The sequence below is a fragment of the Nyctereutes procyonoides genome, unplaced genomic scaffold (assembly GCF_905146905.1).
Source record: "Nyctereutes procyonoides isolate TBG_1078 unplaced genomic scaffold, NYPRO_anot_genome, whole genome shotgun sequence".
NCBI lineage: Eukaryota > Metazoa > Chordata > Mammalia > Carnivora > Canidae > Nyctereutes > Nyctereutes procyonoides.
In genome coordinates this window covers 50524635-50549700 of record NW_026575042.1, presented here as the reverse complement: position 1 = coordinate 50549700, position 25066 = coordinate 50524635, and the positions used below count along the sequence as shown (strand labels likewise).

Sequence of the window (25066 nt, the reverse complement as noted above, 5' to 3'; positions counted from 1 at the left end):
CCTTCCGACTTGGGAATTCCGTCGACCTGGGAAGCGTGATGGGCCCTGAGAAGTGGGATGTCAATAAAGTTTTTGTTTAAAAAAAAAAAAAGCCTGACACCAGGAAGCCCCGCCCTCCGGAAGCCGGCTACTAGAGGCGGGCCGGGAACCGGAAGTGTGGCCGGCTTGCCCAATCAGGCCGGGGCGCGCAGGGGGCGGCGGCCAATCCCGGGCGAGCTTGCTCCCGCGCCGCGCCGAGTCCCGCCTCCGCGCGTGGCGCTGACGGGTCGCTCGCGGGTACGGCGGCCGCGGGGGCGGTGCTAGAGGCGTCCGGCCCGCCCGGCCCGCAGGCTCCCCGCGCCGCGCCGCGCCGCGCCGCTCCGCTCCGCTCCGCCATGGCTCCCAAAGGCGGCTCCAAGCAGCAGTCCGAGGAGGACCTGCTCCTGCAGGACTTCAGCCGCAACCTGTCGGCCAAGTCCTCCGCGCTCTTCTTCGGGAACGCCTTCATCGTGTCCGCCATCCCCATCTGTGAGCGCCGGGGCGGGGACGTGGCGGGGCCCGGCCGGGCGGCGGGCGGGAGGTTCGCTGGCTCCGGGACGGCGGCCCGCCGGGGGCCATCGGGGCCCCCCCGCAGCCGTCCGCCGTGGCCGGCTCTAAGCCCCGTGCCTCACCGACGCGGGGGAGCTAATGAGCCGGAGCCGGAGCCGGACCCCTCGACCCGACGTGGAAGCGGAGCTGCAGGGCCGCGCTGGGCGCCGGCGCTCTGGCGGACTCGGCCCCACTCTCAGGCCGACGGGGCAGGCCTGCTTGTCGCTCGCGGGGAGAACCGCGCAGGCCCCCGGGGCTCGCGGCGCCCGCTGCGGGGGGCGGGGGGGCGGGGGGCGGCCACGTCAGCGTGCGAGCGGCGGCCCGGGCCCGCGCAGCGTCCGTGCGCCCTGAGGGGGGCGGGGCGGGGCGGCCCGAACCCGCTCTCCTCCCGGGGGCCGACGTCTCGCCTGCGCCGGGGGATGGGGATGGGGATGGCGAGGGCGAGGGCGAGGGCGAGGGCGAGGGCGAGGTGGTGCGCCTCACGGCTTCCGAGCCGGCCAGGTGCGCGGCCGGGACTTGACCGCCTCGGTCGGGCCTCTTAGGTGCTGGCCGGGTCCTCTCCCCCGGGCTGAACCTTGCAGGCTTGGCCACCTGGGTCGGGCCTCTCACTGGGTGCTGACGTTCTCTTCCTGTCTGTGCCCCCCCCCGCCCCCCCGCCCCCCCGCCCCCGGTGCAGGGCTGTACTGGCGAATATGGCATATGGATCTCCTTCAGTCGGCCGTGCTCTACAGTGTGATGACCCTCGTGAGCACTTACCTGGTGGCTTTCGCATACAAAAACGTGAAATTCGTTCTCAAACACAAGTAAGTATGTTTCTCAAGTGAACGTATGTATTACGTGGTGCACTTTTTTTTTAGAGATTTTATTTACTTACGAGAGACACAGAGAGAGACAGAGACACACCGGCAGAGGGAGAAGCAGGCTCCACGCAGGGAGGGACTCGATCTGGGGCTTCCAAGATAACGCCCTGGGCTGAAGGCGGCGCCAGACCGCTGAGCCGCCCGGGCTGGGCCGCTGGGCTGCCCGTGGTGCACTTTTAAGTAGAAGGATGTCTGAAAGATCACTTGTGTCTTTTTTTCGGTAAAGCATCAACTTGAGCTGTATAGATATGTAGGCATCTTTTTTTTTTTTTTTTTTTAAAGATTTTTTATTCATGAGACACAGAGAGAGAGAGAAGGCACAGACAGGCAGAGGGAGAAGCAGGCTCCACGCAGGGAGCCTGATGTGGGACTCGATCCCAGATCTCCAGGATCAGGCCCTGGACCCAAGGCGGTGCTAAACCGCTGAGCCACCTGGGCTGCCCGATATGTAGACATATTAACGCTATGAAAAGTTATTGGGTGCCTCGGTGGCTCAGCGGTTTAGCGCCGCCTTCCGCCCAGGGCATGATCCTGGAGACCCGGGATCGAGTCCCACATCAGGTTCCCTGCGTGGAGCCTGCTTTTCCCTCTCTCTCTCTCCCTCTCTCCCTCTCTCCCTCTCCCAATCAATCAAAAAATAAAAAATAAAATAAAAAAATAAAAAATAAATCTATCATCAATCTTTCTTTAAAAGAAAAAAAAAAAAAAAGAGGGGATCCCTGGGTGGCTCAGCGGTTTGGCACCTGCCTTTGGCCCAGGGTGTGATCCTGGAGTCCCAGGATCAAGTCCCCCATCTGGCTCCCGGTGTGGAGCCTGCTTCTCCCTCTGCCTGGGTCTCTGCCTCTCTCTCTCTCTCTCTCTCTCTCTCTCCCTCCCTCCCTCTCCCTCTCCCTCTCCCTCTCCCTCTCCCTCTCCCTCTCCCTCTCCGTGTGTCTGTCATGAATAAATAAATCTTTTTTTAAAAAAAAAAATATTAACTGACTCAGAGACAGCACTTCTGACATTTAGAGAAGTAGGATTCGAGGGTGAAATCACAACACTTGGGCACTGGCCTCAATCACGGGGTTTATCAGAAAAACTGCTAAGTAAGTTAACGTTGCTGAAGTCAAATGAAACTGCAAAGTATGATTCTTGTTCTCTATGCACCGTTTTTCAGACATGAAAGGTTTTTTTTGTTTGTTTGTTTTTTTAATTTATTAATTTATGATAGAGGTAGAGACACAGGAGGAGGAGGGAGAAGCAGGCTCCATGCCGGGAGCCCAATGCTGAACTTGATCCCGGGACTCTAGGATTGCGCCCTGGACCAAAGGCAGGTGCTAAACCACTGAGCCACCCAGGGATCCCCCCATGAAAGGTTTTTAAATTTTTTTTTAACTCTGATTTTCTATGCTATTTACATTTTTTTTCTTAGAAGTATGTAAAAATGTAAAAGATTATATTTTTTTTAAGAACACATTGTATAAATCCTTTCTAAGTCTGTTTCTCTGTTGGGCTCTTTGTGTGATCACAAGGAATAGAAACATGTTGCCATGGGAGAGCCTGGGTGGCTTAGTTGGTTAAGTATCTGACTCTTGGTTTCTGCCAAGGTCATGACCTCAGGGTCCCGTGATCAAGCCCTGCATCAAGCTCTGCACTCAGTGGAGTCTGCTTGCATAGTCTCTCCCTCTGCCCTTTCCCCTGCTTGTGCACAGAGATATGTATGCTCGCTCTCTCTCAAATAAACTATTAAAAAAAAAAACATGTTGAGATGATCTCAGTTAAATAGGGATTTATTGTATGAAGGCCAGAAATGGCCTCAGTGGCTGAAAGTGGCCTTAGCATCTTCTCTGTTGTCTTGGACCCATAGGAAGTCAGGTTTGTGTGACTGCCTTTCTGCTAGACAGCAGAGTGGTCATCTTTGTTGTCTTTATGCTTGGCAGCCCTCTTCACCAACACCATTCTGGTTCCAGCCGTCCTGGGCTTCTTGTGCAGTGTGGCCATCTGTGGGTAGCAAAGCCCTCACACGTGGGCACCTTGTGTTACCCACCCTTTGTGATATCCTCGGAACTCCCTCCTTTCAAGACTTGGTGTTTTTTTTTTTTTTTTTTTTTTTTACTTGTCCTGCGTAATATTTTTCATTTACATTTTTGGAATTAAATATAAATTTAATAGAAAATTATGTTTTTTGGGGTTTCTATTTTATTTAAAAAATTTTTTGGGGGGGGGTTTCTTTTAAAAAGTTTATTCAAGCTAGCAGAGCCAGAGAGAACACAGGTTGCGGGGGCAGGGGTAGAGGCATAGGGAGAAGCAGGCTTCGTGCTCAGCAGGGAGCGTGATCCCAGGACCCAGGGATCAGGACTTGAGCCCAGGGCAGATGTTAAACTGACTGAGCCACTCGGGCACCTCTGAAATTATGTTTTTTATACTTTCTCATGTCTATTCTAGGCTTCTTGAGGGCCACTGCCATGTCGTTTGTTCCTTACACCAGTTAACGGTACATTCAGTTGAGTAAAATTTTGATTACTGATTTAGCAGGTTCTCTCATAGTGGAATTATTTTTTAATTATAGTTTTGATTTAATGTTAAAGAATGCCACTCCTATTGAAGCCCCCCCCCCCGGATTTACAAGGTGTGTTAAAGCTCAAAGACCCAGGAAGTTGCAGAGTATGAGTAGATGTTACTAGTAGAAGAAAGATGGCTTATGTGTTGACAGTCTGGATTCGGATCTCAGCTCTGCTTTTCTTAAATGTAGAGCCTTGGGGAGCGCCTGGGTGGCTTAGTAGGTTTTAAGAGGCTGCCTTTGGCATAGGTCATGATCCCTGCTCGGTGGGGAGTCTCCTTCTCCCTTGGCTCCTCGCCCAGCTCATTCTTTCTCTCAAGTAAACAAAATCTTTAAAAAAAAAAAAATGTATAGCCTTGGGCACACATTTCATCTCTTTAGCCATCAGATTCCTGAGCTTTAAATGGGGATACTAGTGGTACCTCATAGATGGTAAGGATTGAATAATACGAGTGACATGTTAAGTGTAGTGTCTGGCACATAATAAATGTTTATGTGCCGTGTCAGATTGAGGGTGTGAGAGCCTGTAGGAATTTAAGGTGGCATGACCAAAAAAAAATAAAATAAAATAAAAAAATTTGCAAATATGTTTTTTTTTTTTCAAGAGATTAAATAGTAATTTTCTTTTTTATTCTGGAAGAATTCCAAAATATGTAAAAAAAATTAATAACAGAAAAAAAAACAGTTGATTTTTGTGGGTTATCTCAGATGGTTGAGTGCTGGGCCACCAGAAGACCTTTGCCTTGTCTTAGAGCATTGAGCGAGACTTACTTTCCAAGAGCCCTAAAACAGAGGGTAGGACTTCTTGAGTTGTCATAAACCTAACAGGTGGTTATGCTTCTGTTAGGTGAAGATACAATTTTAGATCTAGAAGAGAAATGAACTAGTTAATATGGTTTGATCTCTTCAGGAAAATTTGTCTTGTGAACAGATGATTGACTAGTTGTCCTTTAAGACACTAGGAGATAGTCAACTCTTAAGAACATAGTTTAGTCCTATGTCCTAGTATCCTGATGATGATGATGTGTATGTGTGTGTGTATCTCTTTTCCCTCTGTTCAGCTCAGAAAGGTTTCTTCCATAAGTGACATCAATTTCTTATCAACTGGCCTTTCTTAGAAAAAACTGGTCTTGTGTGCAGTTCAAGAAACATATTGAGTGCCGGGTCGGCTAGAGAGGTTCCAGGATGAGAGTCTGCCCCTTAAGAACAGAACTTTTCCATAATAAAATGAATCAGATGAAATTGGATCTCTGGGAATTTGTGTTTAATTGGCATTGTAGAAGCTCTTGTGGTTAAAGAAAGGCTGAAAACTATTGCCTTGGATAATCTTGGGCTTTCTTTTCAGGAGTCCATCCTGATTTCTCCGTACCTTTCCTTGGTATACTAACCAGAACTAAATATAGCTTAGTAATGATGGATTAATTAATTGAACATAGAGTGAACAGATTTCTGTGTCCCACAGAAAGAACTGCTTTTGACAGATCTCAATCTTTGTTGAACATTTTCATAGTAGAACTGTGTAGGTGGTTAGGTTTTGCTTATATCAATTATTTTTCTTCTATAATCATGGCTAACCAGTTTCTTCTATATTACGAAAAATACACCTTGTTAAATTTAAATGTCATGAACTTTGGGAGGCTTTTTATATTTTGTCTTAGGTTAAATTTTATTCTTTCACTAGCAATCTCACCTGATAAAATTCACCTTCTAGATATTCTGATGAATATAGTTTTTTAAAATTTGACTCATCACTGAAGATTTTGATCTGATATTTTGAATGACACTTTTAGCCTTTTCTGGCTGATTCCATATTGGTACAATCTGTGGTTCATTTAGTTAAAAGTGGTATGGTTGATCCCTGACTTTGTGGTATTTCTTTTTAATGAAATTGTTCTTTGTAGTGGTGCTGAAAGTATTAATTTAATGTTACATATTCCTTTTTGTTAATTCCCTTTTGTTTTTTTAAGTCTAGTGTACTTTTATTTACTGGAATTGAAATCCTGTATTATTTGCCAGTGCCTAATCAAATTTATTTTTTGAACAAATATAAATAGGCTAACACAAAATGGAGTTACAGTGATTTATAACTAAATTATGCTAAAAGCATTTGACCTATTTCCATACTAAATACCTAAACTTTGGAAAATTATCCCTTTCAAGCAAAAATCAAAACCTATAACTGATAAACTATAACTTGGAAACTCTTGAACTCTCTTTTGGCTATTACAGTATAGTAAACTTGGAATTTTGTCAAGATTATTTCTTAAAATGTAAAATATATACTTGCTAGTACAAACTATGAGTACAGAGTGTTTCAGATAGTGTGATGTTCATTCCTGGAGCATGTGGAAACCTTTTTTCTTACCCCCTTTTTTTTCCTCCAGAGTAGCACAGAAGAGGGAGGATGCTGTTTCCAAAGAAGTGACTCGAAAACTCTCTGAAGCTGATAACAGAAAGATGTCTCGAAAGGAAAAAGATGAAAGGTTTGACTTCTAAAGTGTTGGTGATAATCAGGAAAGGGGATACTTTGTAGAAAAATTACATTTTTGGTTTCTGCCTAAAGAATGTGGATAATGGAATTGCCTAAGGTTAAATGCTGATATTGTAGAAGACGTAGTAATGGGAATAACAATCACTGGCATTCTGAGTTTTTACCACTACCAGATACTTTCCTTTGTGTTATACACCGTTCATTTGTTTCTTTAAAGAGTTCTATGAGGTAGGGCTGTTATTTCCATTTTACATCTGAGGAAACTGAGGTACAGAAACCTTGGGTAACTTGCCCAAGGGTACAAATTAGTGTGCGATTGATCCACGTTAAGAACTCGGGCGAGAATGTGGGCGGTGTGGCTCCAGAGCTTGTCCTCCCAACTGCTCTCCTGGAGGTTAGTGTACAGCCTACAGAGCTGTATCCAGGGTTGGTTCTGCCACTTGATAGCTAGCTATGCGACCTTGAGCAAGCCACCTCACCCCTCTGGGTCTGGAGAGTTTGCATTGTGTTGGTGTTAGCATTTTTAGGTGGTGGTATTTCCATTCCTGAGCTTCCCTAGGGACAGCCAGTTCTTCATTATCTGCGTTGGTTGGGAAAAAGAAAACAACTTGGTTTCTGTCCTGTTGCCCAAATCTCTGCCACATTTGTCAGCCCTTACCCCTCAGGTTTTCCTGCCGACAGCTCTTAGAAGGCTTGATAGTCTAATATCTGAGTAGCAGAAGTCTCTGAATGAGGATAAACTTGTGCTTAAGTTGTTACATGGGTTTAATACAGTCACTAGTTGAGGTTGTTTTCATGGATTTTTTTTTTTTAAAGATTTTATTTATTCATGAGGGAGAGAGGCTGGGAGGGGAGAGGGGGCCAGAGAGGGGAGAGGGGCTGGGAGGGAGAGGGAGAAGCAGACTCCCTACGGGGAGCCCAATGCGGGACTCGATCCCAGGATCCCGGAGTCATGCCTTGAGCCAAAGGCAGATGCTCAACCGCTGAGCCACCCAGGCACCCCAATCCAAGAGTTTTTGTTGAAAATATATCTTTTAATGAATTCACCTGTAATCTGCCAAAAAGTTACAATTTTTTTTTTTAAAAGATTTTATTTACTCATGAGCGACGGGGGTGGGGGGGGGGGAGAAGCAGGCTCCCTGCAGGGAGCCTGATGTGGGACTTGATCCCAGGACTAGGATCACACTGAGAGCCAAAGGGACGCTCAACTGCTGAGCCACCCAGGCGTCCCTCGTAGATCTTAAGTTCTGGTATCTACGAAGTGCTTTGTAAAATGGAATTTTTAACCCATTTTGCTCCAGAAAGACTTTATGGAGACTTGTAATATTAAAGTGCATATGAAAGAAAGTACAGTTTTGAAAGATCAGAAACCTAAGAAAAGTTGGGTGGACAAGAACCTCAGGGTTAGTTACAGCAGTTGAGCATTGAACTTAGCTCTGAGCTTCCAAGTGTCAGGGGAAGCATCTGAGGTCTTATACTTTCGTTGTCTGATGAGAAGCAACATGTAAGTCCTTCTGAAGAGAAACTTTCCTGGCACAGAATCTTTGGAAGGATTTTGTCAAGTGGATCCCTATTTAAGGGACACTGAGTGACTTAACAAACGATGTTTTCTACAGTGTTTTTGAAAAGGCACTAAAACATTTTAGAAATCGTTATCTTCTGTGGATCCTTCATAAAAACTGAAGGATAGGACTTTTTTTTTTTTTTTTTTTAAGATTTTAAGTATTTTCTATACCCAGGGTGGGGCTTGAACTCATGACCTGGAGATCAAGAGTTGCATGCTCTACTGACGTTAGCCAGTCAGGCGCTCTGTGAAGGGTACAGTATTCAAATACTGATGGTGAATGCCTTTTCTCAGCAGCTTTAGTGAGGTCTGGCTACAAAGCTTCCTGATTGTAAATTTTTGCATGGCAATAGAGGTTACAGAATCTAGGACACTTTAGAACTCTTTTTACTGAATTACAAGTGGTTCTTAAATTGGAGTATACATCACAGTCTGCAATTTCAAAATGCTTGTTACAGCTCTATAGGTTTAGGTAATGAATTACAGCAGAGGTGGCAAATGGGTCTCTGTCCACTGCAGATATGTGCCTGATTTGTTCTGGTGCTTGTTCTTGACCCTGAGATGTGTCTCAGAATCCTCAGGATGGTATTCAGGTAGTCAGTACTAGTGGATCAGGGTTGGAATTGGAAAGGAAGTATCTTTGCCATTGGCTGGATCAGTATTTCAAAGGAGAATGTAGTGTAGGTTTTGCAGATACATAAAATGCAGTGTCAGAAGATTATGAAATTTCTATCATCTTCAGTAGAAGTTTGTGCTGTTACTGTTTCACAAAAACCACCAGTCTTGAAAACAGAAGCACTTGTTCTAAGTGTTTCCTAGCAGTATAATGTATTTCCTCCAATTCCAAGTTACATATACATACATATTTTTAAAGATTTTATTTAGTTATTCATGAGAAACAGAGAGAGAGACAGAGGCAGAGACACAGGCAGAGGGAGAAGCAGGCTCCATGCAGGGAGCCCGATATGGGACTCAATCCCGGGACTCCAGGATCACGCCCTGAGCCGAAGGCAGGAGCTAAACCGCTGAGCCACCCCGGGCTGCCCCCCAAGTCACATATTTTAAATTTACAATTAAACTTCTCTGAAATCAGGATGATTGCATTTAATGTATCTTTTACTTCTTCCAAACTTGGAGTATATTAGAGATCACAGACTTCTTGTGATGAAGATAAGTTCATTTCATTTAGCTCCTTTTAGTCAAGCTTGTTGACTTTGGATTAGAACATTTGGTAAGCAACATGTAGGAGCTGCCAGTGACATTAGCCATAGTGCTGTCCTTCAGCTTGGTGGAGGGGATTATCTAGCCCCAGGGTGTGTATCTTTGGGGAAGGACAAAGCATCAGTGGTGATGGCTTTCAACCTTTTTGATAATAATCCACAGTGAAATACTTTACCTTTCAACCAAATACACTCAAACTTGCACACATGCAAATGTTGCACAAAACAATAATTATCCTGCTGTGGATGATACACTCAATATTTTTCTATTTAAAAAGTGCTAGTCTCAATCCACTCATTTATTTTCTCTGAGCATTGAATCCACCCAGTTGATTTCACATCCCACTAATGGGTCACAACCTACTCTTTTAAAAACTGCTTTACAAAGTTAATTAACCAAATGGAGTAAAGGCTACCCGATTCATAGGCATCTTGGGACTTCCTGCTGCCTGTGTGAAGAGGTAAAAGAAAAAGTTGATAAAGTTTTAGTCAGTTAATAAAACATAAGGAGTAAAATGGATAAAAGAAAAAGTAAATGGGTTTTACAAAGTTAAAAAATCCTCCTAATGATGAAGCAGACTCTTTGAATTATGTAAAGTGGCTAAAGATAATTGCAGACAAGTCTGCTTCTGTGAGCCATGGCTGTTTTAGTCCTTGGGATTGTCTTCAGGTGTAATATTGAAGGCTGAAATCTGTAGGCTATTGAGCATCTCAAGCCAGCAAATAGCCAGGAAAGCTTCATCTGGCTACTGATCGCGGAGTTCTTTTTAGGTGAGGACCTAGAGAACGATGTCTCTTTAGGCCACTGGTGAAACCAAGCCAATTGCAATTAATCTGTCCCTTCCTCCAAAGCCCTGACTGCCTGGGAAAAAAGGTAATATACCGAGCAGCTATTTTTATCAATAGAGTAAAATATCTTTTTCAGCAGGAAAAAAGGGCACAAATGCTGGTTAAATTTAATAGTAAAAACACATTCTGTGGGGATCCCTGGGTGGCTCAGTGGTTTAGCGCCTGCTTTCGTCACAGGGCGTGATCCTGGACTCCTAGGATCGAATCCCACGTCGGGCTCCCTGTGTGGAGCCTGCTTCTCCCTCTGCCTGTGTCTCATGAATAAGTAAAATCTTCAAAACAAAACAAAAACCACATTCTGCCCAGAATACTTAAGGAAAAACTCACTTTATATAGTAAACTAGAGCCATGTGGTATTTAAAATATTCTATAATATTTTTATAAACTCGATTTGTTTGTGTACAGAATTTTGTGGAAGAAGAATGAAGTTGCTGATTATGAAGCTACAACATTTTCCATCTTCTATAACAACACCCTATTCCTGGTCTTGGTCATTGTTGCCTCCTTCTTTATATTGAAGAACTTCAACCCAACGGTGTATCCTTTTAAAGGTTCATTAGCATTTTTTGAAGTCTAGAAGCAGTAGTTTGTTTTGGTTTTGATTTATCTAAATATTTTACTATGAAGAAAAACTGCCTAGGGAATCAGTGCACTAAATAAATAGCACTGTGACCCTAGGCAAGTTTGTGGACATGTAAAAGAGGGGCTTTGGGCTTGATTTAAAGTTCTTTGAAGTTTACAAATTACAACTTCATGATAAATAATAACTATTACAAAGCAGTCCTACATATGTGATTCTGTATACCTGCTTATTTAAAAATAAGTTCCAAGAATCAAAAGCAAAGTTGCCATCTTTGATAGCTCCTGCCATAAGCACGTGTCTGCTGATATTTTGGGGCTTTGGAATTGGGTGAGTAGCCGGTGCAGTTAAATAGGCAGGTTTCATGATATCTTAACAGTGTTTCAGGCTGCTCTTAAATTGAGCTTTTGGGCAAGAATCAGTCTTCTCTTTTTACGTAATTTGTTAAAGGTGTTAGGTAGGGATATGCAGCCAGACTTTCAACAGGTGGAGATGTTCTGTACTACAGCAAGCTCCTTCAACTTGTATCTCCTGGGAACACTAGAGTGGTTTGCCCCAACAGTCCAGTTCTGAGGCTGAGAGTGGCTGTGAACTTTCAGAGCCTCTGCTTTTCCTGGGCAACTCGTAGCTAAAACACTGAGGGACAGGGGAAACTTATTTTTCCTTTGCTCTTAGGTGGGGGAGGGGAGAAGGGGGGCGGAGATAAGTTGGAGAAGTTCCTTCTTGACAAAGTCTTCTCTTTTAGGTTAAATGGAATTCAGATGTCGTCTTTGTGATCATGTAGTCTAGGTTCTCTCGCAAGTGTTTCCTTTTTAAAATTGGAACACATCTTGTGCTAATGTTCTTCATTCTTTATAGCCTTCTGTCTTGTAAATTGCATTTGCAGACAATGGGCCTGCGCGTCATTGTCGTTTTATAGTGTCAGGAGGGAAATAGTGCATTCCAAAGAGATGGGCAAAATCTTTTTATTTTGTTGAGCTACTTCTTGGGCTTTTAATATTTCCTTAACATTAAATTTTTACAGGAACTATATTTTGTCCATAAGTGCTTCATCAGGCCTCATCGCCCTTCTGTCTACTGGCTCCAAGTAGACTGTACCGGCTTTGGCCCCTGGCTTCGTATCTATGGGTGGCCTGTGGTATATGGAAAAGTAACAGGGTGGTCAGAATGAGAGACACACAAGATGTTTTTATAGTCTGCAGTTGGAGGGTTTGAAAAACCCAACAAAATGTAATTCAGTATTTGTTTATTGGCTCTTTTTTTGACAGATTGTTGAAATTAAATGAATTGAAAGGAAAATTCAGAGTCCAGGACATTTATTAAAAGGTAAAAAGTCTCGTAATGTGCTGTAATCACAAGAGGAGAAAATAACTTGTTTCCTTGATCTGTCAGAGGTCACAGTAACCTGGACTGAGCTGTTATTATTTATAATAGCAAGAAGTTAGTAAGTGGTTCTTTGTGTTCTAACCACAATATTATAACTTTTTTTGAATCATAAATATCAGAATGAATCCTTTCCCCTTGGGGATTGAACAGCCTCATGTTTACGAGTCACTTGAATTTGTGATTTGAAATAACTCACAGTTAAAAAAACAAGGTGTCCAATTGGGGGAAGAGAAACTGGTGCAAAATTTCTGTTTTTGTTTTACAGAAGAAAGGCAGCTAGGGTACTAACCTAAAAATAGCGGCCAGGCATTAGGAGAGTTGTCCTGTGGGGTTAAGGCACATACTGTTCAGCTGTATAGCTGTGGCCTTGGGTGGCCAGGGAGGTCAGCTTAACCTTACCATGTTGGTTTGACCTGTTTTAAGAGACTGGAGTCATTGTTTTCCTTGACCACGGTCTCATACCACTGGAGGAATGTTCAGTAGTGAACCTCCTTCCTGAATATTGATGTGTAAAAGATCAAAGAAATGTTTTGTAATCTTAGTTCCAGAATTCTATGAACTCTCTAAGGAATTGCAGTGGGTTTAGTGCTTACGCAGCATCTAGTGCAGCATTTTTTCCATCAGGACTTTCATAAATTTGACCCTTTGGTCCACAGGTTCCTATTGATCGTGCACAAAACTTCATATTAACCTCCTCAGCCCCTGGGGTCCAGCCAAGAGCATGCTCTGGCATTTTTAACCAATGTTTGCAAAGATAATTATTTTCTGGTGCATGCCGTGATGTGAAAAAGTTTGGGAAGCTTTTTTAGCTTGAATTATTGAAAGGGTTATGGAGGTAATACAGGTTCATATTCATGTTAGCTTTTGACCATATCCAGTAATTTCCTACAAACAGTACTTCAACAGGAAGATCCTATTCCTAATTCCTAATCTTAACTTTAATCTTTAGTTTCCACTTCTAAATTTAAGGTGAATGTTGTAAAAAATACTTGCTGTTTTGTTTATAATTTTGTAGAAAGGTGTTCATCTGTATCGATCTTTTATGCTGTTGGGTGTTTTTGGTAGGGCACATCCAAGAACTTGGGAGACCCGGGCAAGGGCACACTTGCATAGTGATCAAGATCATCACTGTCTTCATTTCAGGATTATATTTGCTCATTGTTTCTAGAAGTTTGCAATTTACTTTGGTGCATTATTATCCATGTGCCACCACTGGGTAATATGAAATGAATGGGGAGATCGCAAGAGAGTCCCCGCAAAGGATTGTACTACACGAGAGGTTTTATGTGTTAACTTTTCTTGGTAGAGGAATAAGCGGTCAGTAGTTGAGTGGCACGGGGTGTGTGTACCAAACGCATTTGCTTATTTGACAAACAGTCAGGGTCTCCTGATTGTTACCAGAGCTGGGCCAAGTGTGTTTTTGAGTTTTTTTGTTGTTGCTGTTGTTTTAACTGCGGGTAAAGCAGGGCCACTAGATGGCACTGCCGGCGTTCTTAGGGTACAGTGGTTCCCCAGATGGAGTGGTGAAGAGGGCAGCAGTTTAATATTCTTAGTAGAATGTCTCTTGAATTCAGAAATTGAATAATTTGTAGACAAGCAAATAAGCAAAATTTGATTTTGGTCCTGAATCTTACCGAGAGCAATTTTTGGTTCTGGTTAATGGTTTCTAGCCTTCTCTACGGTTGAATTTCTGTGCGTAAGTTTATAAGGCATATACTTACATTTACAATTTTCATTCAGGGTCTACTCTACCAGTAAATTATAGAACTTTTCCCCAGAACTCGCCCCATCCTCAAAGCTATGTGGCACATAGAATTTTGATGTGCTGCATCTGATTCAGTTACTAAAAACCTGCTGCAGAATTTATATCATAAAAAGACCCCATATCCAACACCAGTAAAGTAAAAAGGGGATTAAAAGCAACTAAACCCCCCCCTTGTGTTAATAAGTAGAGGCTTAAAGTGTTGGCTTGTTTTACATTTTCCTATTTTTAGTTTTTTATTTTCAACTTCATAAAAAGGTTGAAATTCTTCTTAGCCAGTAAAAATCTACTGGTTGTCCTATTTGGTTAATTATTCTAATTTGGAAACAGTAACTTACAAGGTTTAAAGCTCACTGAAATACGGAGGTTGGAGTCCTACCCAAAATCCTTGTGAAAAGTCTTATTAGTATGATTAAACTTTGCTTTTGAAAATTTGTATTTTCCCTAGACCTGTTTATGAGCGCCATGTGAATAAGTACATCATCTTTATTACACTATTTGACATTACCACTTAAATTTCCCACATACGTAGATGTGCATTTTTGTAGTTACTGGGGAACGTGTGTGTGGCAGCGACGGGCATGATGTGGCTCTATTACAGAGCAGCGTGTCCGGCTTCCGCCACCCTCTGCCTGCCGCGTTGTCCTGCCACCCGCGTTCTGGGCTTTCCGTGTGTGCGCTGGTCCCTGCTGCTTCTGGAGACGTAAAGGAGACATAGACACTGTTTGGGCTCTGGGGGATTATCTCCCACCTCTTTGGACTCCCAGGTAGGATAATTAACTGAAGATTAGGAGGGTTTCTGAGTGGTTGGTTTAGATTTTGATGGATGCATTTAGAGACTAACTTCTCATGGGCTTTCATGAGTTCTCGTGGCATCTGCTTTCTGGCCTTTGCCTCTTAACTGATTCTGAATTTGGATTCTTTCCCCAGCTTTCTTACTGTAAAAAAAAAAAAAATTACCTCCAGAATTCATAAAATTCATCCTTAAAAAAAGCACTGGACTAGAACACTGAAAACTTGGGGTTTAGGCCTGGTTTCCCCTTTGCCAAGGAGTGGTGGCCCCAAAGCTGGCGAAGGTGAAGCTCTGACACCTGATGACAGATGGGACACTATTGATGAGGATGAAGCTAGCGTCTAAGATGTCTATGTGGATGGCTGCTCCCGCGGTTACCCTTCGGAAGGGTATGCTCCCTGCTAAGAAATTCTTTCCAGCAAAGAAAATGGGAGTAGGTGGAAACTTTTCTTAAGGATGTAACTGATGTTTCTAATCTAGTATGTTTACTATGGCAGATGATTTGTCTGCTAAAAAAAAAAAAAGTTGTTCCCACGGGTAAGCAATGATGTTTGTCATTTGGCCTTAATCTGCAGGTGTTCTTAAAGGTTTCTGAAACCCTTTGGCCTCAGTGTAGTGTATTTTTAAAACCCAGTGCGAGAGGATATCTTTAGCAGTTAATAATCTTCTTCATTAATAAGAGGAGAAAAAAGTTTGGTCACTGAAATCTTTTGATAGGTTTCATTCAGTGCTGCTTACTTGCCAAAATAATTTTTATTCAAATGATTCTTCCTATTTCATGGAGGTATATGCATATATTCCTTTATAATGAAAGATCAGATAACTCAGATTAAATGCACAAAATGCTTTTATTACTCTAAGCAAATAAGTTAAATTGCAGTTCCAATTAGACAACTTGAGCTCATTTATGCAGACAGCGGTTCACTGGTTTAACACACAATGAACAACTGAAGGATGATCCATCATTAATCTGATACTACTGGGCAAAAAAAACCAAACTGTTTTCTTATTAAAATACAGGTAGTAGTAACAGAAAAAAAATTTATTGGTGTTTCACACTAACACTTTAAGATTTAGAATTTAGTCATGAAGTACGTATTTGGAAATGGTGACAGTAGCATTTTAAGCTGATAGTCTATTCTTCACATCTCAGAGTGGCTTCTCTATGGGGTACTGCTAACCAGAAAATCGGAATCTTGTACATGCTCAGGTATCCAAATAGAGACATAGGACCCCCCTCCCCCCGGAGTTTTCCCTCCTTACAGGTACACACAAGATATTCTCAGGTTTTTTTCAAGTGGAATATTCATGAGGGTAGGTAACGAGTTAGCCCTCAGCTTCTGTGTGCAAGGAGGCTAGGCCCCTCCCATCCATGCAGAGAACTTTCATGCATTAGTTTAGTGCAATATAATGTGGTTATAGAATCAGGAAATTTTCTAACATTTGCTTTTTACTAGGCAGGTTCATTCACCCAGCATATGCTGAGCAGTGACAGCATTTTTCACGAAGTCCGTGATTCCCTTTCATGTTAACTCCTCAAAAACCAGTTTTCTATTATTATAAAGTCCCAGTGCTAATTAAACAGCAAACATTTGCCTTTGTGGGTATTTTACAGGTTTACTTACAAAACTGAGCATGTGTCTATTTATTTTTAAAGCTCAAATATTTAAACTTGCAGAAGCTGTGCCTACAGGCAGTCCAAAGTATAAAGCAGGTTTTAATAAAATGTAGTCAAAAGTGAACACTTCAACTGCAGATATATTACATTTTGTTCAAGGCTAAGCTTCCATAGCAGTGTAATCCTCCCTTTTCTAAATTAGGCATAATGTGTCAAGGTAAAGACGTGCTGTTCGTCCTTCCACCATCCTTTCACCACCTTTACGTGTGAATGGACATGATGCTAATAGGATCCTAATACATACTTCGGGTAAATCACAATACAGGGCATTCTTCGGGCCAAACAACAGTGAATATTCTTAAAAGGTAATGAAAGCATACCTTGGAATTTTATTTTTGTTGAAGGACAAGGGAAACAGCTCTTTACTGCAGAAATAGGAAAAAAAAATGTGAAGTTGTTTCTGCTTATTCTCCCAAGTAAGACTTCTGAGTGAACGTAGCCTACTCTTTCTTTTCTGATGCAACCCACGTTGCATCTGCGGGTTTTATGCATCTGAAAAAATATAGCTGTACAGCCTTCAAGTTACTAAGTGCCTGAAGGTGACAGGCCTCCCCCCCGCATACATACTCTGTGGCGTAAGCATGAGGTGCAGCACTAGGTGACTCCAGTCCAAGATAAGAAAATAGAATGGATTTTCTTGGTTGTGAGTTTTCAGATGTGCTCGTAACTCGGGTGCACAGTGGTAGCGACAGCAGGTACCTCAGGATCCGGGAATACTAGAGGTTGAGCAGCAGGCTGCTAAGTGACTCAAGGCCGGCTAGTGACGCCGTTCTGTACGGACAGACCGCGGTTACCCATGCAGGTCCCCCGACTCATGCACTTAGGATCGGTAGTCCTTTTTGCCGTAGGGCTTGTTTCGCAATATGTTATCGATTTCATTTACCACGTGTGATGTCATCTTTGGGAGAACCTGAGAGCAGGAGAAGGACAGAGGGAAAGGTCAGTACCTGATCGTCTGTTCCTTGTGCTTAGGCGGGAGCGAAGCCGTCCGGACCTGTGCACCGGACCTGTGCACCGCAGCTCCAGGGAAGCCCCCTCCCGCCCGCGAGCTCCTTGAGCTCAGGGACCTGGTTTTCTCCACTGCGCGCCTGCGAGGAGAGGGCCGGGCCTGGCTCACGGTTGCTGCTTCTAAGTATTGCGCAGCCGCGTAAAGGCGGAACGTAAGTGCGGGCTCCCGGGAATAGGAGCCCCGGGATTTCAGATGTTCTAATGGCCACATCACAGGGGAGAGAAACAGGAAATCAGTGTCTTTAAAGCCTCCATTTTAGGGCAGCCCGGGGGGGCTCAGCGGTCTAGCGCCGCCCTCAGCCCAGGGCGTGATCCTGGAGTCCCGGGACGGATCGAGTCCCGCGTCGGGCTCCCTGCGTGGAGCCTGCTCCTCCCTCTGCCTGGGTCTCCGCCTCTCTCTCTCTCATGGATAAAGTCTCTAAGACAAAGCGTCCTCCACTTCGTCCAGCACCTTCCAACGTGTCCTTACAGAAAACTAAGATGCGCTGCGTCTGTTTAAATGCGAAGCCTTCAGAGCCAGTACGCCCCCCCCCCCCCCGCGGCGTCTCCCTCCTGACCAGCTGCTCCGCGCCCAGAGGCCAGTTCCCGTGAGAGGCCCGGGTGGGGGCCGCTGCGCCCGTGGCCACAAGCCGGGGAGGGGCAGTGGGGGTGACAGCACGGACGGCCGCCGGGGCCGCTGCCCGGGACTTGTGGGCTGGGCGTGACCCCGTCAGACACCCCGAGGTAGCCCGGGGCTGAGCTGGAGGAGGTGGAAAGGGGCAGCGGCCTCAGAGACCCTGGTGCAGGCGGAGCGCGGCGGCGCCCGGCCGGAGGGAGCGCGGGGATCAAGGGCACAGGCTGCAGCCCTGGACGGGACGGCTGGCTTGTTCGCGGCTGGACTGGCCCCGTCAGGCCGCGGTTCCGCCCCCCCCCCCCGCCCCCGCTGCGGTCGTCGAGGCGGGAGGCCCGGGTGACGCCGGGGGACCCGAGTCCGCGGCAGGGCTGCCCCCCGGAGCCCCGAGGCCCCGAGGCGCCCCGTGCCTACCGCCTTCCTCTCCGCACCGAAGGGGGGACGTGCCCCCGGCTGCGGGGCCTCGGGGAGCTGACGCCGACGTGAGGCCGCCACCCCGGGCCCCACACGGGCCCACACGGGCCCACGTCGACCAAGTGGAGCTGCGGGTCGGGTCGGCCCGCGAGGAGGGAAAACTCTTCCTTCAGGACGCCCAAGTGAATTTCCGAGTTAGGCATCAAACGAAGCAGCCGTACAACTACTTGAATAAAACATGAAAAACGTACATACAGCGTCGCAAGACCCGGACTTTTAAGCAGCCGTCGGTCCAGAACGCTCTGTGAGGCGGCGCAGTCCTCACTGTTGGGCCTGTTGTCACCCTCCTGCACCGCGGCCGCCGGGGCACGTGGCCGGGGAGACCCCGCGTCCCCAGCGCACCTGCTGCACCTACTTGGGCAGCTGTGGCCGCGGCCGGAGCAGGGCGCGGGCGGGGAGGTCACGGCAGCCACTGCCCCCCCCCCCGCCCCCCCCGTTCCCACCCGCGGGGAGGACTGGGATGGCTGGTTCTGAACCGGCTGCTGAGACGGAGGATGTGATCCCGGAGGCCCCGAACAATTCTGAGCCCGTTTCCTCTGGGACGCGTAGCATGTGGGGACATTCCCTGCACAGCTCTCCGACGTCGCCTGGGGGACACGGCGGACACGGGACACCGCGGTGCGAGCTCGGGGAGCCCCCGGGGCGGCAGGCAGTGCCCCGGGCGACCCCGAGGGCTGCCCCGGTTGGCGGGGTCTGCGGCGGGAGCCCCCGGGGAGGGCTGTGCGCCACGAGCCGCTTCGTGCGGGGAGGGGACGCCGGGGCCACACCGCCCTGGGAAGAGCTTTGGGAAGGCCGCAACCCGCGGGGGCTGCCGGAGCGGGCGGCCGAGGGCTGCGGTACTTGCCTGGATGGCGCCGAGGTTCTCGACGAGCTGCTCGGGGGTGGAGGAGCCCAGGAGCACGGAGCTCACGCCTTCGTTCCTCAGGCACCACGCTGCGAAGGGAGGACACCGCGTCAGGGGCCCGGGCCCGCCCTGCTCCGCCGCCGTCCGCAGCCCCGTGAGCCCGCGTGGCCGCCCGGACTCAGCAAGGTTTGCGGGAGCAGGGACGGCGCCGCCCGGGTTCCAGGCCCCGCCGCGCCCGTCCGTCCCGGGGCGGGAGGCCCAGGCCCAGGCCCAGGCCCATCCCCGCCCCGCAGATGGCAGATGCGCGCGTGGCTCGCGTCGCCCTGCCCCGGCCCCACCGCGGCACACAGTCCCGCAGACCGCGGGGTCTCGTTCCTTCGCCTCCATCGGTGAGCGACGAGCGACGAGCGACGCAGGATTTCCCTTGCCGGCCGTCAGCCCGGGCTGCTCAGCGGCCCCCTCCCCGGCCCCCTCCCCGGCCCCCCTCCCCGGCCTCGCCCGTCACGCCTCTTCTCCCTCCGCCTCTGGCGACCCCCACCCCGGAGCCGCCCTCAGCCCCTCGCTCCCGGGACCCGACTTCCCAGGCCGCGCAGGTGGGGCGAGCAGCACGCGGCTCCAGGGGCGGGAGATGAGGTGGGTGCAAGGCCGAGGCCTACCCTGGGTCCCACTTCCGTCGCCTTCTCCTGGACCTGACTCAGCACCGTTTCTTGCTTCGCTGAATTTCAAGTTTCCTGCAGCTTTCCTCCTCTTTATCGGATTTGCCCCATTCTGGCTCCTCCGACCCTGCACGTCCGCCCCGCACTGCCCCAACTTCGTCCCGTCCTAGACTTCTCAAAGGCTGTTCTAGACTCCCGAGGTCGCCCCCCCCCCCCCCCCCCCCCCCCGCGTCAGAAGCGCCCGCAGCCAGAGGGCTCCGTGCAGGCCTAGATGCAGCACCTGCCCACTCGCTGCTCGGCCCCGCTGCTCGGCCCCACCGCCCCACCGCCCCCACCGGCCCTGCTCGCTCTTGCTACCCAACTACCAAGCGCGCCTGCCCCGCGTTCCCAGCCTCACTTAGTGGCACCACCAAGCACCTTGGCCTCCCCATCCCCAACCAGGGTGTTACCCTAGGAACTGCCCTTTCGAGCCTGCGTGCCCTTTTAATTGCCACGTCTGCCAGATCACTCCTCCTCAGTACTTCTCTAATCCAGTAGCTCTCGTGGTGGCAATGCCCCGGCCACCCGCAGGCCTTGTGGAACGGTCACTGGGTGCCACCTTTGGGTTTCCGACTCAGAAGGGCTGCATTGGGCCCTGGGGATCTGCATTTCTGATAAGCTTCCAGGGACCATGCTTTTTCTAAAAACAACTTGGTTGAGGTAAATTTTCCCCATTTAAGGTTTATCATTCAATAATCTTTTTTTAAGTTTATCAAATATGCAACCATCACCATTTACAGTTAGTCCCATTTCTACCCCAAGTCCAGGAAACCACTAATCTACTTTGTACCCCTATAGATTTTATTCTGGACACAATTTGAATGGAATCCCAGCTAAAATACGGATCTTTTTTGTCTGACTTCTTTCATTCAGCATGTTTGCAAGGTTGACCACATTATTAGCATTTATTAGTAAATACTTCCCTTTTTGCTAAATGGCATTCCATCGTGGAGGTGGGACCACACTGAGAATGACTGCTCTGGTTTCGCTGCCCACCGTCCTCATGCGGCACCTCACTGTCCCTCTCCTGCCCAGCTGGTCCGCCCCCCACCCCTGCCCTCCGCTTCACAGGATTTTCCCTCCTTTCCCCCCATCACTGTCATACATTGAGCGGCAATCTTTCCAGATACAAATCCGATCGTGCACGCCTGCTTAAAAGGTCTTCAACATGTGCCTGACACAGTCGTTGTCGTGGAAGACGAAGCTCTCACTCCTCACCCTGGCAAACCTGCTGGGCAGCCAGCCGGTCCCTCCAGCTGTGTGGCTTCTCACTCCCTGCCTTGAACTTTGGCTTCAGCAGCACTCAACTGTCGGTAAATCCTTTCCGTCCCCAACCTCATGCTGTTTTTCTCCTCCTCAAGCCCTCGGCCCAAGTGTGCCCTTGGCCTGGAATGTCCTTCTGCCTCACGAATACCTGCTCATCATTTGAGACTCCTCATGGGCACTGCCTCTTCCCAAAGCCCTTCCCTAAATCCCAGGCTGGGTTGGGAACCTCTACATTTTGCTTAACTTCCGGAACCTCTGTGCCCTTCTCAATTATTTTATTATAACACTGGGTTAAAGTTATCTATTTTATTTTCTTGATTTGCCCACCAGGCTGTGAGATACATTGTTTGCACATGGATGCTCAGCACCCAGTCCAGCACCTGCACACAGTAGGCGCTTAATACGTGTTTGTTGAATAAATACAGGTGTGAATGGCTGATGGGTGTCCCCAAGCATTACTTCTGCCCCCATCTGCTCAGACCCTGCAGTAGATACTGTTATGCTGTTACCATGTTCTGGCCTTTTGAGTCAATCACTAAATCTTTCCACATGGGCAAAATAATACTCTATAAAGGCAAAATGCCCAGTGATCCAGGACTTTTTTTTTTTTTTTCTTTTCCTGGCTGCATTATTTCCTGCTTTGCACTTGGAGAACTCTTGGCTCTGGTATTAAGTTCTGAGGTCAAAGCAGGGCACTCAAAATCATTGCCCATAAACTACCTGATGTCAGCAACAGCCGGTTTTACCCATGGGCTGCAGGACATGAGCTGGCCAGTGTGACAGAGAATACATACAGAGGATTCTCGCTTCTAACGCAGCGTTACCAGCAGTCCTATCCGGGATGCCTACGAGCCGAGTGTGAATGCTGGCCCCTGTGCAGGTGTGCAGCATGGGAGCCAGCCTACAGCTGGGTTCAAGTGGTTTGTTTCCTGACAGGGGATGCCCTCTCCCCTACACCCTGCTAGCAGATCAAAGGTAATATGCCTGGAAATAATTTCCCTCTTGGTTTGAGAGTTCTGTGCTTAAAAGCAAAACTACTTGTTTATAAAGAAAAAAAAAGGCAAGCAAGACAACTGGAGGCAGAGAGGAAGGAAAGGGAGGATCGAAGCACGTTTTAACTTAAACTCCAACTGTAACGAGGGTCTTTCATGTATATCTAACATCCAGTGAAAGTTTAAATCTGGTCAAGATTTCCTCTTTAGAAAGACAATGTTCTCTTCCAGAGCTAATTCAAAACTCACTGTCACGTTACCACCTAAAACCATATTTACGACCGACTGTATTTCAAGTATAGATGTTTCTCAGCCCGTCATTCTGACTACACGCCATGGCTAGGAATGGAGTTGTAGGTCTGAGCATTTTTTTGCAAAAACATCATCATTATCATCACCATTTATTGAGCATCTACTCTTTGCCATATATATATATATGGCATATTTATATACATATACATATATATAATTTCCCTTTACCCAACAAATTCATAAGATCTGTGTTATATGCAGTTTACAGATAAGAAAATTGATAGGTTAAATGATTTGCTTATGGCCAAATGGCCAATACTTTTTACTCTGCTTGTTAAAGCTCTAGGGATGCTAATAATCACATCATTCTTTGACCTTTAATTTTTTGAAAAAAAAAAGGACTAAAACAAGTCCTGTACATGTACCTTCTCCCCACATTCTCCCCAACTGCCTCCCGTTTCTGGCTGTCTCTAGCTGCAGCCATTCCCTGCCTTCCAGCCACAGAAGGATCCCACATCTAACAAATACTCTGTTACATTTTTTATTTTCATAGAACTTGAGCTCTTTATCTCCTTACTTCACATTGTATTGGATTAGTCTCAGTTCCTGCTGTTTCTTAATCCTTGGGGATTTTTTTCTAGAATCTACACCCATTTTTTTCTTTTCTCATAGCTACCCCAAGGATTTTTTTTTTCTCCTTCAGTTTCTTCATTGGTAAGGTGGAGATGATGACTGCAAATTTTTCCTTAACATCTGTAAGGTAGGGCGAGTGATAGCACCTCAAGGGACTGGTTTGATGATTAAGGAGACAAGACCTTGAACACAGAGTGCTACTACGGAGCAAGGTCTCTAAGCCACGTGTGGCTACTGGAGATGTGAACTGAGATGTGCTGTTGGTATAAAATACATTCTCAATTTTGAAGACTTACTATGAAAAAAAGAATGTAAAGTATCTCGATAACTTTTTAAGTCATTATGTGTTAAATGATGCTGCTTTGACCGTACCGGTTAAATAAAATCCATGATTAAGTTCATCTATTTTCCTTTTTAATTTTTTAGTTTGGCCACTAGAAAAGTTAAAATTAAATACGTGGTTCACATTATGCTCCTATTGGACAGCACTGAGTGACCCTGACATCCCATCAATTCCAGAGTGATGGAAGAGCACTTTTCATGGCCCCGCAGGAAGTTGCAGGTCGAAGCTGCTCCTCTAGGACAGTTTTCCATGTGGCAGTAGCCTTGGGCCCGGGGCACACCCAGCCCTGCCTCTGGCCTCTCACCAGCCCCCCTTAGCTTCCACAGGGATGGAAAACTGAGTCAGAAGAAATGGATGTCACAGTGGATACACAACCGAGGGGCATTCACCCCTGAAACCATGAGGATGTGTGTGTTTTCACGGACTTGTTCTCATTTAAACGGAATTACAAGGGACAGAGGCAGGAAGGAAGTGCTTTAGCATGTAGAAAATTCTGGGTAACTCTGAAAACTTTGTTTCAGATAGTATTAACCAGGAGCTTATGCTTTAGAGATCAGTCTGCCCTTAGACCAGATACTTTATCATGACAGGGATGTGAGAACTCTTCCCCGTGACCTAGCAGAGCCTCCCCTCCCGGTCACCTTACCAACAGCCAGCTGAGGTAGTGTGCATCCCAGACGCTCAGCAATCGGGGCAAGGTCTTTAAGCTTGTTTTGCTGTTTTCGGCCCTCTTCACTTACAATTCTTTCCTTCAGCCACTGATAGCACTAGGGAGAAGAAGAGCATTTAAATGTTAATATCTGGTCAGGGTCCGAGGCAAAGATTGTTAAGTCTGTGAAAGAGGAGAATGGTGAATTCCTGAACCTTCTTCCCTAACCTTTATGTCTGGTGGCAACTGGACGCCTATGCTTTTAGGCATAGAAATGTTCCCCACGCTCTCACTCCTTGTTTACTGGCTCGAGACAGACTGATTTTGACTAATAGTCACCATTCAGATCCATCCATATGCATGGAAGTTATTAGAATCCTGACGTACAATCAACGATAAGTAGTCTACGTGGAGGAAAGCCTCTTACTGCAATAGCCCAATTTGAGAATGTAGGAAAAAAAACCCAAACCACTGACATTTCACCGAGGTCTGTAAGGTTTCCTTTTCATCAAGAAAACTGGATGCCAAGCTTTCTGCTCAGAGAAAGCCATTATCTTGCATTCTTTTGTGACTATCTTTCTCCTTCTTGCCTTGTGTTTCCTGCCAGTCTTCTACTCTTACAGCCTGGCATTATTGTGAGTTCTCTCCGCTCCTTCCTAGAAGCAGCCAAGGCATAACTAATGGGAGCCCAAGTACACTTTTAAAATTTTAAAGTGGACAAAGACTATCCCAAATGTGTATTATCTTTTGTGTAGCGACTGAAACTTTAAAAGGTAAGGAAACCCAGAATGGGAAACTCCTTTATAAAACCTCTGAGACGAGACTGACTCTGATCTGTAGCCAGTAAGGTGAGCTAATTTCCTAAATAGAAGAAGAAAAATCTTTTCAGAGTTCTCAGTGCTTTGCTTTCCAGAAGGTTCTGCTCTTATGAAGAAATGAGGGACAGTAGAATGCTCTTTTTAAAACTAACACTGACATCCCATCAATTAATTAAGCAACATCCAAAGGTAA

At 46.6% G+C, this 25066-nt stretch overlaps 2 protein-coding genes across 5 annotated transcripts in view; one reads left to right on the top strand and one right to left on the bottom strand.

The window, feature by feature from the left end:
* Window positions 1–294: 294 nt before the first annotated feature.
* SSR3 (signal sequence receptor subunit 3) lies at window positions 295–12207 on the top strand. The gene is made up of 5 exons (XM_055321092.1): window positions 295–507; window positions 1244–1370; window positions 6351–6449; window positions 10496–10627; window positions 11695–12207. Exons 1-5 carry the CDS (start codon window positions 375–377, stop codon window positions 11759–11761), a joined length of 558 nt encoding a protein of 185 aa, XP_055177067.1. The 5' UTR covers window positions 295–374; the 3' UTR covers window positions 11762–12207.
* Window positions 12208–14420: 2213 nt separating this feature from the next.
* KCNAB1 (potassium voltage-gated channel subfamily A regulatory beta subunit 1) overlaps window positions 14421–25066 on the bottom strand; it is a 332464-nt gene continuing 321818 nt past the window's right edge. For 2 of the 4 annotated variants that reach the window (XM_055321090.1, XM_055321091.1), the window contains exons 12-14: window positions 24053–24173; window positions 19226–19314; window positions 14421–17199 (exon numbers count right to left, since the gene is read on the bottom strand). In XM_055321090.1, coding sequence (XP_055177065.1) covers window positions 17110–17199; window positions 19226–19314; window positions 24053–24173 — 300 coding nt within the window. In that variant the 3' untranslated portion in view covers window positions 14421–17109. Of the gene's footprint in view, window positions 19315–24052; window positions 24174–25066 lie in introns of all 4 variants that reach the window. The other 2 variants (XM_055321088.1, XM_055321089.1) reach the window with 1 other exon arrangement.

What these genes read in the sequence shown, in the direction of transcription:
- SSR3 (XM_055321092.1), top strand. Translation starts at nt 375, where the DNA reads ATGGCTCCCAAAGGCGGCTCCAAGCAGCAGTCCGAGGAGGACCTGCTC. An exon ending in AAATTCGTTCTCAAACACAA is followed by an intron (nt 1,371 to 6,350) that starts GTAAGTATGTTT and finishes TTTTTCCTCCAG; the next exon opens with AGTAGCACAGAAGAGGGAGG. An exon ending in AAGAACTTCAACCCAACGGT is followed by an intron (nt 10,628 to 11,694) that starts GTATCCTTTTAA and finishes AAATTTTTACAG; the next exon opens with GAACTATATTTTGTCCATAA.